At 49.3% G+C, this 15,638-nt stretch overlaps 1 protein-coding gene and 1 non-coding gene across 2 annotated transcripts; both read right to left on the reverse strand.

Moving 5' to 3' along the window:
* EEF2 (eukaryotic translation elongation factor 2) lies at positions 1–9,758 on the reverse strand. The gene is made up of 15 exons (XM_037505078.2): positions 9,664–9,758; positions 8,418–8,632; positions 7,437–7,618; positions 7,140–7,351; positions 6,585–6,763; positions 6,354–6,459; positions 5,171–5,284; positions 4,862–5,000; positions 4,505–4,700; positions 3,592–3,850; positions 3,033–3,140; positions 2,145–2,498; positions 1,775–1,957; positions 1,565–1,697; positions 1–1,408 (listed from the first exon to the last, which is right to left on the reverse strand). The coding sequence occupies exons 1-15, from the start codon at positions 9,664–9,666 to the stop codon at positions 1,215–1,217; spliced, it is 2,577 nt and encodes an 858-aa protein (XP_037360975.1). The 5' UTR covers positions 9,667–9,758; the 3' UTR covers positions 1–1,214.
* On the reverse strand, positions 6,840–6,904 carry LOC119242456 (small nucleolar RNA SNORD37). Its single transcript, XR_005124466.1, has one exon. It is a non-coding gene; the product is annotated as a small nucleolar RNA SNORD37 (small nucleolar RNA).
* Positions 9,759–15,638: the final 5,880 nt, after the last annotated feature.

A 15,638-nucleotide genomic window follows, 5' to 3' on the forward strand; every position in this document is an offset into this window, starting at 1 on the left:
ATTGGCTATTAATGAGGTACTCGTGCATAAAACATTAAAGTTTTATTATTTTGACAACTGGAGTTTTGAATTACTGTTGATGCACCCCACCTCCGAGTGCCCAGCTCACTCAGCTCAAAAGGTTGTGGATAAACCTTCTCCAGCCTTGACTGTATCTGTAAAAGCAAGTCTTACAGACAAGTTTGATTTTTGTACTTTAGGGTCTGATACTAACTTACCCCCTCAGGCTTGATTTCAGCTGTATGGTGAACTGCAAATGCAGAGACCCAGGGTTCTAATTGTTGGGTTCTCAGCAAAGGGGGCTGGCACAGATAAGGACCTCAGTAAGCCGCTTAATGAATGAATGCATTCAATACTTGGGGAATACCAAGAAACAAATTCGAGCCTCTAATAGCAACTAACTTAATTTTTACATGCCACACACTATACCAAATGCTCAACTTGAAATATTTAATCATCAGCTCTTGGGCTGCACTGGTCTCCTATGGAGCACTCAGCCACTTGAGGTCAATTTTTGATATAGCAGCAATAGGGGGGTTCCAAGTAACAGATGGGGGGCCAGTTTCCAAGGACCTTTTGCCCCTGGGTTCAGGTCTGACCATTTTAAACTTAGTTGCCCGAGGTCACTCTGAACCTTCTGTGGAGTATCCCTGAATCCAGGCACAGTACAAAGGGGAAAGCTGTTCCAGTCTTATAGAAGTTGCACTGACACACAAGTGGTCACCACCATGTCAAATTTATTATTCAATGGCACTAATAACAGCTGGAGGTGCTCATGGTGACACCACACAAGGTTTCCTGCCTTCTAGCTTCTGTCCAAAGAGAAGTACCCCCTTTCTGGGGAAATCCACTCCAGGCCATTTACCCAAATAAACCTCTTAATGCATTTATTTTAATTTTTTGAACGTTTCTCTCTGATGAAGGAAAAAAAAAAAGCGTTGTGGTTGGGTGTACCACCTGCCTTCCCCACCACCAGCCAAATTAAGTCCCTACTATGAGGGCATTTCTGTTGCCTCTGAAATCCTGAAATAAATATCGAAAGAAATGGCATCAAGTGTTCATGTTGAGCGATGGCACGGAGCAGCTCCAGAACCTGCCAGGCAGAGTAGCACTGTGTGGACAGTCCCAAGGTGTCATGAGAATGCAAGGGCTTGTTGCGTGGTTGATCATCGGCTGGGTGCGGGGCTGTGCCGAGTCCCCAGGGGGCAGGTTGCCTACAACTTGTCCAGGAAGTTGTCCAGGGCGGGGATGCCCTCCTTCAGACCTTTGCGCTTGCGCGTCTCTGCCACCACCTGGCTGGGGCGGCTAGTGTTGTCAAAGGGGTCTCCAGGCAGGATCTGCCAGTGGTCAAACACACACTGGGGGAAGGCCTGACCACCTGTGTTAGACCTCAAGTCAGCAGTGAAACCTGCAGAGAAGGTGGAGGGGACAGGGGTCAGTCACCAGACACCCCAAGAGTCGTTTCCTGTTCTTAGGATCACAGCAGAATTCACAGACAACTCTGACCCTGGGCTGGCCCCAAGCGAGGGTACAACATGAAACAGGGTCTGAGAGTGGCACTTACCAAAGGACTCGTTAACAGGCAGGTAAGCCTTCACGACAAACATGGGGGTTCCGGCCACCTGGGATTCCTCAAAGACATGGCCACGCTTCCTGTTCAGGACACCGTAAATGCCACCGACCACTTGTTCTGGACACTGTCAGGAGAGAATGACTCTCAGCAACTATGTTTGGCAGGACTGGATAGTCAGAAGTGGGCTAACCAAGTCCTTACCTGGATCTCCACTAGGTAGATAGGCTCCATAAGCCGGGGCTGAGCAGTCAGCACACTAGCATAAAGGCAGCGCCTGGCTGTGGGGATGATCTGGCCACCCCCACGGTGGATGGCATCAGCGTGCAGTGTCACGTCATGGACATCGAAGCGCACACCCCGCATGTTCTCCTCACACAGTGCCCCCTGAAAAGGAGGGTTCAGACCAGCGTTAAACTCCTGTATGAGGACTGTCACCCACTCTTCTACTTGGAAGCAGGGACAGTTGAGTTATAGTCTAGTTTTATGCCTCCTCCACCCACAAGGACTTAGTATGAGATCCCGCGCCCCCACTGACCAACCCAACACAGCTTGACAACAAGCAGCTTCTCACCTCCTTAGTGGCCCACTGAAAGCCGGCTACCACACTGTCCTTGATCTCATTGAGGTACTGCACACCTTTGGTGATATCAGTGAGGATGTTGGGGCCAGTGCCATCAGGTCCAAAGCACCAGATCTTGCGGGCCTCAGCCACATCCCATTCATACTTCTCAGCCAGGTAGCGAGCCCGCTGCTTGAGCTCCTGACGGGCAGACACTTCACCCTTGTCAATGTCCTCAGCCAGGCCATCGGGGAAGGGCCGGGCCTTCATGTACAGCCGGTTGTGTTTGTTGGGAGACTTGGACAGGCAGAGCACATCAGACTCCTCGCTGACAGTCTCACGGTATGAGACCACGGGGTCGGATTTCTGCCAAAGGAAAAGCTTAAAGATTAGGCTTGTCCACAAAAAAAGGGACTAAAATAAAAGCTTTTCCTAAGGAGATCCAGGAAACACTAGTGTGTGCATGGGGGGTGGGGTGGGGTGGGCGAGAGCCAAGAGGGGAGATACAGACACCAGATTTCACTGGATTTCACACTGTGATGCCCAGCATCTGTGAATAAATGTGAAAAGAACAAATGTGAGATATGCAGCTCTTCACCTGAAGGGCTGTCAAATGATTTTGATATTCTAGGTTTATCAATAAACTAGAATAAATGACACAGCAAAAACAGGTAAGGGCTGGCCCACCAGCACAATTACCACAGAAGTTTTCTGCTGTTTCAGAAGCTTCTAATAGTCAAGTTTTAGATAAACAGCAGGCCTCTCCCAAAATCTCCCAAGTTTTGGGGCGCATATGTAAACTAGTGCTGCTTCATCAGGAGAATGCAGGGAAGAACTGAGCTGGGCAGAGGGTTTAGGCTGGCCTTGTGGTCTTGTCTCCTTGTCTCTGCACGGGCTCACCTTGATGGGAATACAGGCATGGTCCTCCTCCAGATCCTTCAGGCAGATCTCCAGGTGCAGCTCACCAGCTCCTGCAATTATGTGTTCCCCGGACTCCTCAATGATGCACTGAAAGGGCAGGGTATTAGTTCTGGGGTGAGCCCCCGGAAAAATGCTGGCGAACCCAGGGGGTAATGGGGAGTTGGATATCAGGTACCAAGCTCCCCTCCACCTAGTGGACAAAGTGACTGCCAAATTGGGCCTCTTGAAAAAGGTGTAAGGGTCCTATAGCAGCAGTAAGATGCTGCGTGACAATCTACTGGTTCATAGCATTAAACCCTAGAATGATCCAGCCGGTCTATAATCAAACCGCAAACCAGTTCAGTATGGAAGAAGCCTGGGCAGAAAATTACCAACTACAAGGGACAGGAGATCCACCAACGAAGTTGTGGGTTCAGCAAAGATCTGATTTCCAAATACTTAGAAGCCAATCTTCCCAGTTCAGCTATACCATACAAGTGGTTTCCTGCACCCCAGGGGTGCTATAACCTCCCGCCTACACCTACAGGGGCTCACATACCTGCACCATGGGGTCCGACTTAGCCAGCCGCTTCAGGCCCTCCACCAGCTTTGGCAGGTCAGCCGGGTTCTTGGCTTCCACTGCCACCCTGACGACAGGGCTGACGCTGAACTTCATCACTCGCATGTTGTGGGCATGCTCAAAGGTGGTGATGGTGCCTGTCTTCACCAGGAACTGGTCCACACCCACCAAGCCCACGATATTCCCACAAGGCACGTCCTCAATGGGCTCCACATAGCGGCCCATCATCAGGATTGTTCTGGGGGAACACACAAGATGTCAATATGGATCACCATCCCAAGATTCCTGAAGGGATGAAAGAAAAGCCTCCTGCCACTGGGGCTTGTGGTCATCACATCCCTGTTGAAGTGGCTGTGGTGTTGCTATTCCTGCTGGGTCCTCAAGCCTTTGTGACTTAGGCTAAAACAGTCCCAGCACTCCTTACAGGACTATATATCTGACCTAGGTCTGACAAAACAAGTGCACTAAGGGCAGGTGAGGGGATAGTAGGCACCAATAGTCCTTGGTACAGCCATCCTCAGGAGCTGGAGGATTGGCTGTTATCTCTCCCTACCTGTGCCCAGAGCAATGGGGTGTGAGACATACAAATTCTAGAGCTGGTGCCGGCTCTTTGGGTACATAACAGAACTGTGTTGCCACAACCATAAGCTCAGGAACGTGAGCACCAACTCATAGCTGGGGAGCATCACTGATGTGATGTCACCTAGACAGCCCCTTAGCTTCCCCGGGGAATTTACTCGTCCCTCTAATTTGTGAAAACAAAATGAAGTGGCTGGAAAGGCTTGTCACTACAACCTGGAAAGGTAACATCCTCGCTCCCATCTTTCCTGAAGACTATGTGAGGATGGAAGGCTAAGACCAACTCCTGCTCAGAGCGCCAGGTGTGCCTCACCTCTGGATCGGCTTCAGATACAGGTCCTCTTTCTTCCCTGGTGTGTAGTTGGGTCCCATGATCCTGACCTTCAGGCCAGTGGACACCAACCCTGAAAAGACTCGGCCGAAGGCATAGAACCTGCCTTTGTCGGAGGTTGGCACCATTTTGGAAATGTACATCATGAGTGGGCCTTTGGGGTCACAGCTTTTAATCCCTGTGGGGGAAAAAGAATGCACCCAAAAGTTATTTCCCATCAGTTCCACCTTCCAGACCCATTGACCCAAGTCTTGGCAATGAGCCTTCCAAGCAGTCGCTGGTCACTCTCAGGACCTCTGACCTGCAGTCTGAGCCTTCAGGACAGTCACCCCCACCTACCCATGGCAGCCTCATCATCGGGGGGGCCCTCATACAGGAGCTCGCAGCGGTACTTCTGGGCTGTCACGGGGGAGGGTAGGTGGATAGTGATCATCTGAAGCAGTGCATCCCCAGCGGGCAGCCAGCGGCGCATTACAGCCTGTGGGAGGAGAAGGTGCACTATTTAGCTCCCCTGCCCCCATACTGGAGACACGCACAGTATATCTTCCAGCAGTAAAGAACCAAGGTCCACAAGGGCAAACCCCCACCCTAGGCTGGTTTTCCCAAGCTGATGAGGCCGTGGGTGGGTGCCCCACTAAAGGTGAGTACCTTTAGCAGCGGCTTGCCTTCTTTATCCTTGTCTTCACTGTCCAGCTTGATGTCCAGCTTTTCTATCAGTTTTGCAGTCTCCTCTTTCTTGAAGTTCATAATTGCATCAAACACCTGATATCACAGGGGGTGAGAAAACATGTTTGAAATACTGTATATGGCTGCTTTCTCTAAGGAATCCAATGCACAGAGCAACAAAAAAATCCTTATTTGCTCTACCAATGATCTAACTTGTAGAAGCCTCCAGAATAAAACATACAGTGGCAACAGAAACCAATGGAAAATACAGAAAGCCTCTTTCAATTCCTAATCATTAGACCACCTTACAAATAAAACTCAATAGCAAAGCTAGGATCTTCATCTCATTTTACTTAACTCTAAGCATCAGCCAGGTGAGCCTGATTGCCCCCACTGTGTGGTCAGGCATCTAGGGCCTATCAGGGTCAAGACTGGAGAGTGGGGCCTCCCCAGTGGTGCAGAGGGTTTAGTGCAGCGTGGGTTTAATTCTCGGCTGGCCAGGCAAAGTCCCACATGGCACAGGACTTGTCTCTTGTCTCGCCCACTGCTCCCCTCAGCAGTGCATTTCGGTCCTTCTGCCTGTTCTGCTCCCTGCTCTGTCTGGTGAATTCTCTCACCCTCCTGCACCTCTGGCCTGTACCCCAGTGCTTGTAAAAATAAATAAATCTTTTTTTTTTTTTTTTAATTTTTTTTTTATAGAGGCATGTTTTTATTTATTTATTTGTTTGTTTGTTCGTTCGTTTTGTTTATACATGCTCTGGGTACAGTCAGAAGCGCGGGAGGGTGAGAGAATTCACCAGAGCCAGAGCAGGGAGCAGAGCAGGCAGAAGGACTGAAGTACACTGCTGAGGGGAGCAGCGGGCGGCAGGAGAGGTCTGCGCGCCATGTGGGACCCTCCTCCGGTGGCCGGGGAGCAGCCGGGGATCGAACCGGCGCCGCAGAGGTCGCCGGCAGCTTTGCAACCCAGCGCTCAACCGCTGCGCCACCGGGGAGGCCCAAAAAAAAATAAATAAATCTTAATAATAATAATAAAAAAGACTGGAGAATGAACAATTGCTATAGTCTCCTGCCTGTTAACTACCTCAGAACATCACTTGCCCGCTCCCGCTCACCATTCTGCCAGAGCAAAGCATTTCAGGTGGCTAGTCCTCCAGGAGCACCTCACCTTGAAGATAGGGTCCAGGATGAGCTGACAAAATGTACGGGGCAGCTTCTTGCCATCGGGACTGGTGGGAGACTTGCTGAACTTGCCATTGGCTGGATCAAAGTACCTGGGAAACAAAAAATCCCAAATTAGGGTGACCTGAGCAAGCTGAAAGACCCAAAAAATAGATGAGCTCACAGCCACTGTGACTGAGCTTTGTTCACAAGCACCACAGTTGGCCCCTCAACTTACCGGTCACCCCACAGCTTCTTCATCATGTCCTCTACTTTCTTGGCCCGCTCAGCAGGCCCCAACTGGCCCTCACCCTTGGCAGCAAACTTGGCCACATACATCTCTGCAAACTGCTTCAGGGTGAAGGCCCAACCATGCAGACCTGATCCAAAGCCAACAGTACCGAGAACTGGGTCAATCTGAGGGTGAGAGAAAACTGTGAGTGGGGGTAGTTGAACAACAACAAAAGAAGATGCAGACACAAAGATCTCGGCACCTCAGACACTAGATTTCTTCAGTAGCCATCAGGTCAAAGTGAAGAAATTTTAGTCATCATTACAAGGTGCCCAATTCATTGTCCCCTTCACCAGCTAGGGCTGGGAATATACATTCAACCCAAGGGCAAAGCTCCATAAGCCTAACAGGCAGCTCACTGTCCCCAAATTAACTGCTAGTTGAAGTCAGCTTTACAAGCATTCCAGCTTTCCCCTCATCTCCTCCAGGTCCTGGAAAACCCTTTCAGATCTTCAGTTCTGAGAAATGGAGGGAGTGCTAGGAATATAAGAGGGCACCTACCATGATGTTGCCCATGGGGCCGCTCTCCCCTTCACCATAGGTGGAGATGATGACATTGACGTTTTCCACGATGCGCTGGAAGGTCTGGTAGAGCTCCTCAGGCTCCAACTGCAGCTCAAGCAGGGCCCGGTCCATCTTGTTCATCATGAGAACAGGCTTGATACGCTCAGCAATGGCCTGTCGCAGTACGGTCTCTGTCTGCACACACACACCTGGAGAAAGGCAGGTTTCCTCCATCAGAAGGACAGAATCACAGTCTGAGGAACACACGCGGGGAGGGGGGTGTCTGCTGCTTACCAGACACGCAGTCCACCACGACCAAGGCGCCATCGGTGACTCGGAGGGCAGCTGTCACCTCTGAGGAGAAGTCCACATGCCCAGGAGAGTCTATAAGGTTGATGAGAAAGCCAGAGCCATCCTTGCTCTGCTTGATAAAATTCAAGTCATTCTCCGAGAGCTCATAGAAGAGAGAAATGGCCCTGAGGAGATGGGACAAGTCAGCTGCATGGAAGCCACACGTCAGCCTAGCTTGTAACTGTCCTCCCCAGGACCCTGGGGCCAGTTTAAGGTTCCTATACATGGAAAGTCCTCAGGGGAGCCCTTAATCCCTTATGCAGGGAGGCTCAGAACCAACACTGCAACCTATCTCCTCTCTGTATGTATTACTATTCCAAAATTTCCCATTCCAGGACTTTTGTTGCCTACCTGGTTAACAGTCACAAAGGCCAGTCCCTTCACCAAGTTTATCACTTGATTCTAATTAGCAAGTGCACAGAGAAAACCCAGAAACCCCAAGACTACCTTTCCCTTTTTATCTCCACTTTTCCTAACACTCCAACTGACATGACTCTGATGACCAAGGACCACTTCACCAGGTATCAATTGAGGACAACAGGCAGTTAGTTACTTTGCTGCCTTCCCCTACCCTACTGACACTCGATGTCAAGAAATTCAGAGGCGACCCAGGACAGACGTTCTGCAGTATCCCTAAAAGCCAAGGCATGCTCCCCAACCAACCCTCAGACTATAATACAGACTATAATACTGTCCATTCCTGTACCTCTCCCAGGCTGGCAGGGCACCCATCTCACTTGACTGAACCAAACCTCCCTCCGGCAGGGTACTCAACCTGAGATCTCATTCTCAGCAAAGTGATTGTGTCCCCACTCACCGAGGATTATCTATCTTCTCCACCCACTCCACCCACGCAGGATACAAATTTCCTGCCCCAGGCAATCACCTCCCAACCCCGTGAAGAGAATAAAAATAATCACTCACGTTGACTTGATGGTGATGCAGCGCTCCTGTTCATCCTTGCGGGTGTCAGTGAAGCGAGTTTCCCCAGCTCTGGCAGAGGCAATGATACCAGCCTTGCACACCAAGGAATCGGTCAATGTGGATTTGCCGTGGTCCACATGGGCTATGACGGACATGTTCCGGATGTTGGCCTTCTTGTCCATGATGGCCCGGATCTGGTCTACTGTGAAGTTCACCTAGGGAGGGAGGAGGGGAGGCTCACAGTGGCTGGAACTCCAGGAACCAGGCTTGGCACAGAGGTCAAAATCGATAAACTGCGAGGCTCATAGCCAGGAGGGCTATGGTGCTGGGGCAGGCAAACTCCAACCCCAGTATCCCAGTGTTTTCTGAAGCCCCTTTGAGAAAGACCATTGATTCAACACCTCATGGGTCGATTTTTAATTGTCACTCAGAAATGACAAGCCGTATCCGAGGCTGGGGAGTAAACCTCTGTGATTAATGAGCGTCCTTTGGACAGCACAGATATTCAGAGGGACGGGAGAACTCAGGAGGGTGGAAGGGATCAACTTCCCCCAAATCCCGAGTTATCGCAGGCCTCCGCCAAACTAACAGCTGACTTAAAACCCAAGGTCATGGCCCTGTGTGTGTAGGGAGGGGTGTCAAAAAACAGCCGCCCACCCCACGAGAAACCTAAATACACCAGCTTCGGAAGAAAAGGGAGCTTGCGTAGTCATAACGGGCGCAGACCTCCACCTCGAGGCTCCGAAAGGAGCTTCGCAAGTGAGATGTACGAGAAAAGCCAAGAGGTAGGCCAAGATCACAGCGCGTGAGAAGAAAAGCTGCTTCACTCTTGTCTGCCGCGTTTTGTCAATTCTATGCCACCCACGGCCCCGACACAAAATCGGTCTCAGAACTCCCGGGCTGCTTATTATTTTACATAGGGCGGCTCCCCTCTTCCCCAGCGGCGCCCGCCATTACGGCGTCTGCCACATCATCATAACCCCCCCGCCCCCCGAGTCCCGCCGCCTGGCCCCAGCTTTTGCCGGGTCCGGGATCCCGCCAAGCGGCGACGACCCCGGAAGCGGAGAAGGGCTTTGGTGAACAGCGCGGCGCGCAGACATGGCGGCGGCCGCTTCCGCAGCCCCCGGCCCGCCGTTCCCCACATCCCTCCCCAGCCCGGACGGCCCCAGCGCTCCAAGCCCCACAGCGCCGTCCCGGCGGAAGCCGTGCTGCCGTTCCAGGCTACCAGCCTAACGGCGTTCCTCACCATGGTGGTGGATGGCGGTGGATTCTCACAGGCAGATCCAAGTGAGGTTAGTCGCGCCGACGATGGCGGCGACGACGGCGGAAGAGAACGCTGACGTCAACACCCGATCTTTTATAGGCTGACGCCGGTTGGGCGGGTCATCTGATCGCGCTGTGGGGGTGGGGCCAAACGACGCCGCGCGCAGCCGCATGGACGCCCTTCCCCGGTTAACCCGTTAGGCGCCGGCGCTGCGGCTCTAAACTGTTGGGGCGATTTTCACAGCCTGATTTCCCACCGGCGGGGGTCGATTCCCTGCTGGGCGCACACCACAGAAATGCAGTATTCAGGTGTGCAAAGGGAAAAGAGCTCCGTTTTAGCCGAGCGTGGTAACAACGACCACATTAGCTCGCAAAATCCCAAGCACTTCTATTAAAAGTACATAACGTGACGAGAGTCTGTGGACTGTCTCCATTTTCCTGTTTTAATATTGTTATGTAAGATAATGGCACTGGAGAAGTCAGGAGAAGGGTACTCTGGATATCTCTGTACTATTTTTGAAACTACGTGTCTCTAGTCATTTCAAAATAAAAAAAAAAAAAACTTTAAAAAGCAGTTATTAGTCTAGTCCCACATTCATTCCACAAAGGCAGGTGGAGTGTCTACCACACCAGGAATTGGCACAGGTATTGAATACAACAGGGAACAAAACACCTCACTGGCTCCACCATTTATGCTAGTTACCCAGATTTCTCTGTGCCTCAGTTCCTCACTGAAAATATGGGGGTAACCGGCACTACCTCACAGTTTAGGGGAGAGTAAAAATAACGAAATACATGTAGAAAGATGAACGCCGTGCCTGACAGCGCTCAATACACGTTAGCTATTTTAATTTGCTATTATTGCCATTAATACTACATTTATTTCAGGAATTGGTTTGCCAAGTCTCGGGCGCCGGGCTAAGCTCTTCTCTACATGCGCAACATCATTTTCTATTTCATTTTCTCTCCAGGGGTAGGCGCAGGAAGACTATTTTGCATTTGTGTCCTAATTTGACCCTAAGACACAGTTGTATTTCAAATCTTTGGCCGTAGGGAACAAATTGGTATCTAATTCACCATCTTTATTCTTCCTAGAGAGGCCAGTTCACTGCCTGGTACCTAGTAGGCACTTAGTAAATATTTCTAGCATCAACAAATGATATTCTCATTAGCGCAAATAAACTCTTTTGGTAAATCTTTCCTTGAACTCTGTCAAAAAAAGAATTGCGGTGCTTTTCCTGCTGTGAGAAAAGCAGAGATATGAGTCTCAAAAAAAAAAAAAAAAACCCAAAAAACAAAACACGCAAATTCGGACCTGGACTCTAAAGCAAACCTGAGCACTCTATTAATTGTGCATGCATTTAGCTTTGCAAAGCTCTATCACTGCCCTGATTTCATTTAATCAAAGATCACTATCACGAGCCCACGTTTAAGTTATGGGGGAAACCGAGGCAGATAGGAGCTGCTCAATAAACATCTACTGTACTATCCAGGGTAGAGAGGCAGAGGAAGTGGTAGCCAGCAGATGTCAGCGCCCCAGCTTTGTCCGCGTCTTTAAATACCTACACCTGTTTCCTGACACGTTTTATTTTTAATAAGGCTATGCGCATGCTCCTTATGGAGGACGAGGAGTTTTGCCCCGCCCCTGCCCCCCCCCTTTAGGTGTTCATTTTCCCGTCTGAATTTTTTTTTAAAGATTTATTTATTTATGCACACAAGAGCTGGGGCACAGGTCAGAGGCTCACGGGGTGAGAGGGTTCACCAGAGACAGAGTGGGGAGCAGAACAGGCAGACTGACTGAAATATCTGCTGAGGGGAGCAGTGGGCGAGGCAGGAGAGGTCTGCTGCACCATGTGGGTTGCTCCCTGGCTGGCCGTAATCAAACTCGTGCTGCAGTGGTCGTGGACAGCTTCATAGGTTGCGTCTTAACCCTTGGGCCACCGTGGAGGCCACGTTCTTAATTTTTTAACCTTAAACTTAAAAAAAAATTAGATGCACTTGAGCATCTACTGTTTGCTAAGCTCTGTATTAGGCACCTCGCAGCACTTCCTTGCAAATTGGGTCATTTGAGGAATGAAAAGCAAAGGTTTTAAGGGGATAGAATAGCAAAGGTTTAAGAGGGGATAGAATGCACCATGGAATATTACTCAGCAATCAAAAAAGATAAACTCATGCAATTTGCAGCAACATGGATGGAGCTGGAAGGGATCATGCTTAGCGAAAAAAGGCAGAAAGAAAAAGAAAAATACCAGATGGTCTCACTCATAGCAGGAATTTAGAAAACCTAAATAAGGGACCAGGAAAAAGACTAATTATAATAAAGTAAAAATCAAAATCAACAAGCAACTATAAACCAGACACACGCAGTGGGGGGGGGGTAAGTTAGTCGGATCAAAACAAGGATGGTGGGAATTGTATGGGGACTATAACCAAGATGAAAATGCATATTGTGTAAAAATGGAAAATGATATACAAAATATATAAAATTAAAAAAAATTATAAAAAAAAGAAAAAGAGGGGATAGAATTTGCTCAAAGGAGAATAGGTGGTTTATGGAGAAATTTTTTAACTTCGTGTAAGCTGAAGAAGCAGGGGAGAGTTTACGCGAACAGTGAGATTTAGGGCCTCCTCCCCATTACCCTTCCAGCCAGAGGTTAAGCCTCATAGCTGCGAGGATGCAGCCGCTTGTTGGCAGTGTCTGCCTCTCCCCGCCGCCATCCCCAGACCCGCGTTTTGGTAGAAGCCTGGGGAGGAGTGGAACTTTAGAAAATAGCAAAAGCTGCCACAGCCAAGTTCAGGGAGTTTGCAGTAAATACAGGCGGTTGGGGGGAGAATTACTGGGGGGCGGGGGTCTCTTCTGCAGGGAGCCTTAGTTGCGCATGCGCCCGCTGCGGCAGTCGAAGGGCGCGGAGGCAGCAGCAGCAGCAGCAGCGGCCCCTGCTGACTAGCGGCCGCCACTGCAGCTCTTGCAGCTGCCTTTTGATGATCTATTGAGCACTTACTGTTGATAGATTCTGGTCACTGCTATTTAAATCAGTTAATTCTCTTAATCCTCCCCCCCCCCGCTTTGGGTTTTGGATGGGCTCGTTTATACAGGAAGAAGCTGAGAGTCAGAGAATTGACTTGTCCAAGGTCAGACAGTCAACAGGAGAAAACCAAGTGACTCAAAAAGGCATGGTTTAGTGGTCTATCCCTTTGCTGGAATATTATTCAGCCCTAAAAAAGAAATACATTCTGATACATGCCACACTGTGGATAAACTATGAGGGCATTATGCTCAGTGTAATATGTCAGTCTCAAAAAGGTAAATGCAGGGCCTCCCTGGTGGCACAAGTGGTTAAGAAACAACTAGGAAGCGATTTGCAGCCACTGCAACACGACTTGGATCCCTAGCCAGGGAGCTACTCACATGACACAGCAGCAGACCTCTCCTGACTCACCTGCTGGTCCCCTCAGCAGTATATTTCAGTCAGTCTGCCTGTTCTGTTCCGCACTCTCTCTCTGGTGAATCCTTTCACCCTCCCCCACACCTCTGGCTTGTACCCCAGTTCTTGTATGCATAAATAAAACAATCTTAAAAAAAAGGTAAATGCCCCTCATATGAGGCCCCTAAAGGAGCCAAATCCATAAAGACAGAAAGTAGAATTGTGGACACCAAGGCCTGGGGGAGAGCAAGAGGAGTTAGCTTTTAATGGGCATAGTTTCAGTTTGGGAAGAGAGAGTTCTAGAGATGGGTGGCGGAGATAGTTAAGAAAAATGTGAATGCACTCAACTGTACACTTAAAATGGTGAATTTTGTGTTATGTATATTTTATCACATTAAAAATGACATGGTTTAATTGGGCTGCAACCTTACTCCACTACTATTTCCTAGATATATTTCAGATTTGGGTAACAGAAACCAGACATCCTAAGTTTATTTTTTATTTTTTAAAGAATTTTATTTTTTAATTTTTTTTTTTAAAGATTTATTTATTGATTGATTGATTGATACATACAAGCACTGGGTACAGTTAGAAGCGCGGGAGGGAGAGAGAATTCACCAGAGCCAGAGCGGGGAGCAGAGCAGGCAGAAGGACTGAAGTACACTGCTGAGGGGAGCAGCGGGCGCCAGGAGAGGTCTGCGCGCCATGTGGGACCCTCCTCCCGAGGCCGGGGAGCAGCCGGGGATTGAACCGGCGCTGCAGGGACTGCCGGCAGCTTCCCAACCCAGCGCTCAACCGCTGCGCCACCGGGGAGGCCCTATTTTTTAATTTTTTTAAAAGATTTATTTATTTATATAAGAACTGGGGTACAGGCCAGATGCGTGGGAGGGTGAGAGGATTCACCAGAGACAGAGCGGGGAACAGAACAGTCAGACTGACGAAATACACTGCTGAGGGGAGCAGCAGATGAGGCAGGAGCTGTCTGCCCTGCCATGTGGGACCCTTGTCAGCCAGCCGGGATCAAACCCACGCTGCAGAGGCTACAGACAGCTTCACAGCGCTGCGCTCAACTGCCTGCGCACCAAGGGAGGCCCTTTAATTTTTTTAAAAGATTTATTAATTTATGCATACAAGAGCTGGGGTACAGGCCAGAGATGCGGGGGGTGAAAGGATTCACCGGAGACAGAGTGGGGAACAGAACAGGCTGACTGAGTGAAACACACTGCTGAAGGGAGCAGTGGGCGAGACAGGAGAGGTCTGCTGCACCATGTGTGTTGCTCCATGGCCAGAGATTAGAACTCATGCTGCAGAGGCTGCGGACCGCTCCACAGTGCAGTGCTTAACCCCTTGCACCACCAGGGAGGCCCCAGACATCCTAAGTTTATTATTTTTAAGATTTATTTATTTATGCATACAAGAGCTGGGGTACAGGGCAGAGGTATGGGCGGTGAGTGGATTCACCAGAGACAGTGAGGACCAGAACAGGCAGATCCACTGAAATACACTGTTGAGGGGAGCAGTGGGCGAGTCAGGAGAGGTCTGTTGCGCCATGTGGGTTGCTCCCTGGCTGGCCAGGTATTGAACTCGTGCTGCAGTGGCTGCGGATGGCTTCATAGGTCGAGACATCCTAAGTTTAATTTCAGTTCTTTACTCACTAGCACACTTACATGTGTGCACACCCATACTCCCAAGTGTCCACTATCAGGCTCATGTGCCTGTGCGCATGTTCCCAAGGGCCTTCTTCATTAGCACTATCAAGGCCTCAGGTGATAGCCACAGAGGCTACTGGCGTAAAAAGCCTCATTAACTCACTTACTCTACAGATGGGATGGACTGGCAAGGGCCTGATTCTAGGAAAAAATTCAGCCCTTTTTCCCAAAAGGGCCAAGCAGAAAACCTTCAGCTTTGGGGTTGGGGCGTGTACACAGTTTCAGTGAAAGCACCAAGGCAGCTGGGACAACACATATATGGGTGTGGTTTGTGTTTCAATAAAACTTTATGGGCACCAAAATTTGGAGTTCATACAATTTTCCCTTGACATGCACTACAATTCTTCTTTTGATTCCCTCCCCCCAACCATTTGAATATGTAAAAGCCAATCTTAGTTCACAAGGCACACAGAAGACAGGCACTGGGGTGAATATGGCCTCTATGCTGTACTTTTCTGACCCTATACTCTAATAATTCATAATCCAAATAGGGATATTTTGTTTGTAAAGTGATTACAGTTTAATCACTATAAGAAAGAGTGTTAATATTTAGTCTGATGACTTTTGCAAACTGCACACGCCCCATAACCAACATAAAGATCAAAATACAGAATAGGGCTAGCCCCCCTCCAGCCCCCAAACAACCCCTTTGTTTCTCTTTCAACCACTACTATCTCAGAAATACCTACCATCTTGTCTCCTAACACAGATGGAAGGGTATTATTGAATTCCATAGCTGATGAGTCATATCATATGGCACCTTTGACATCTAACCTTTTTTTTTTGCTTTCCTAATTTTTTTTAAGATTTATTTATTATGCATA

The sequence above is a fragment of the Talpa occidentalis genome, unplaced genomic scaffold (assembly GCF_014898055.3).
Source record: "Talpa occidentalis isolate TD23 unplaced genomic scaffold, MPIMG_talOcc4v2.1 talOcc4.12, whole genome shotgun sequence".
NCBI classification, from domain to species: domain Eukaryota; kingdom Metazoa; phylum Chordata; class Mammalia; order Eulipotyphla; family Talpidae; genus Talpa; species Talpa occidentalis.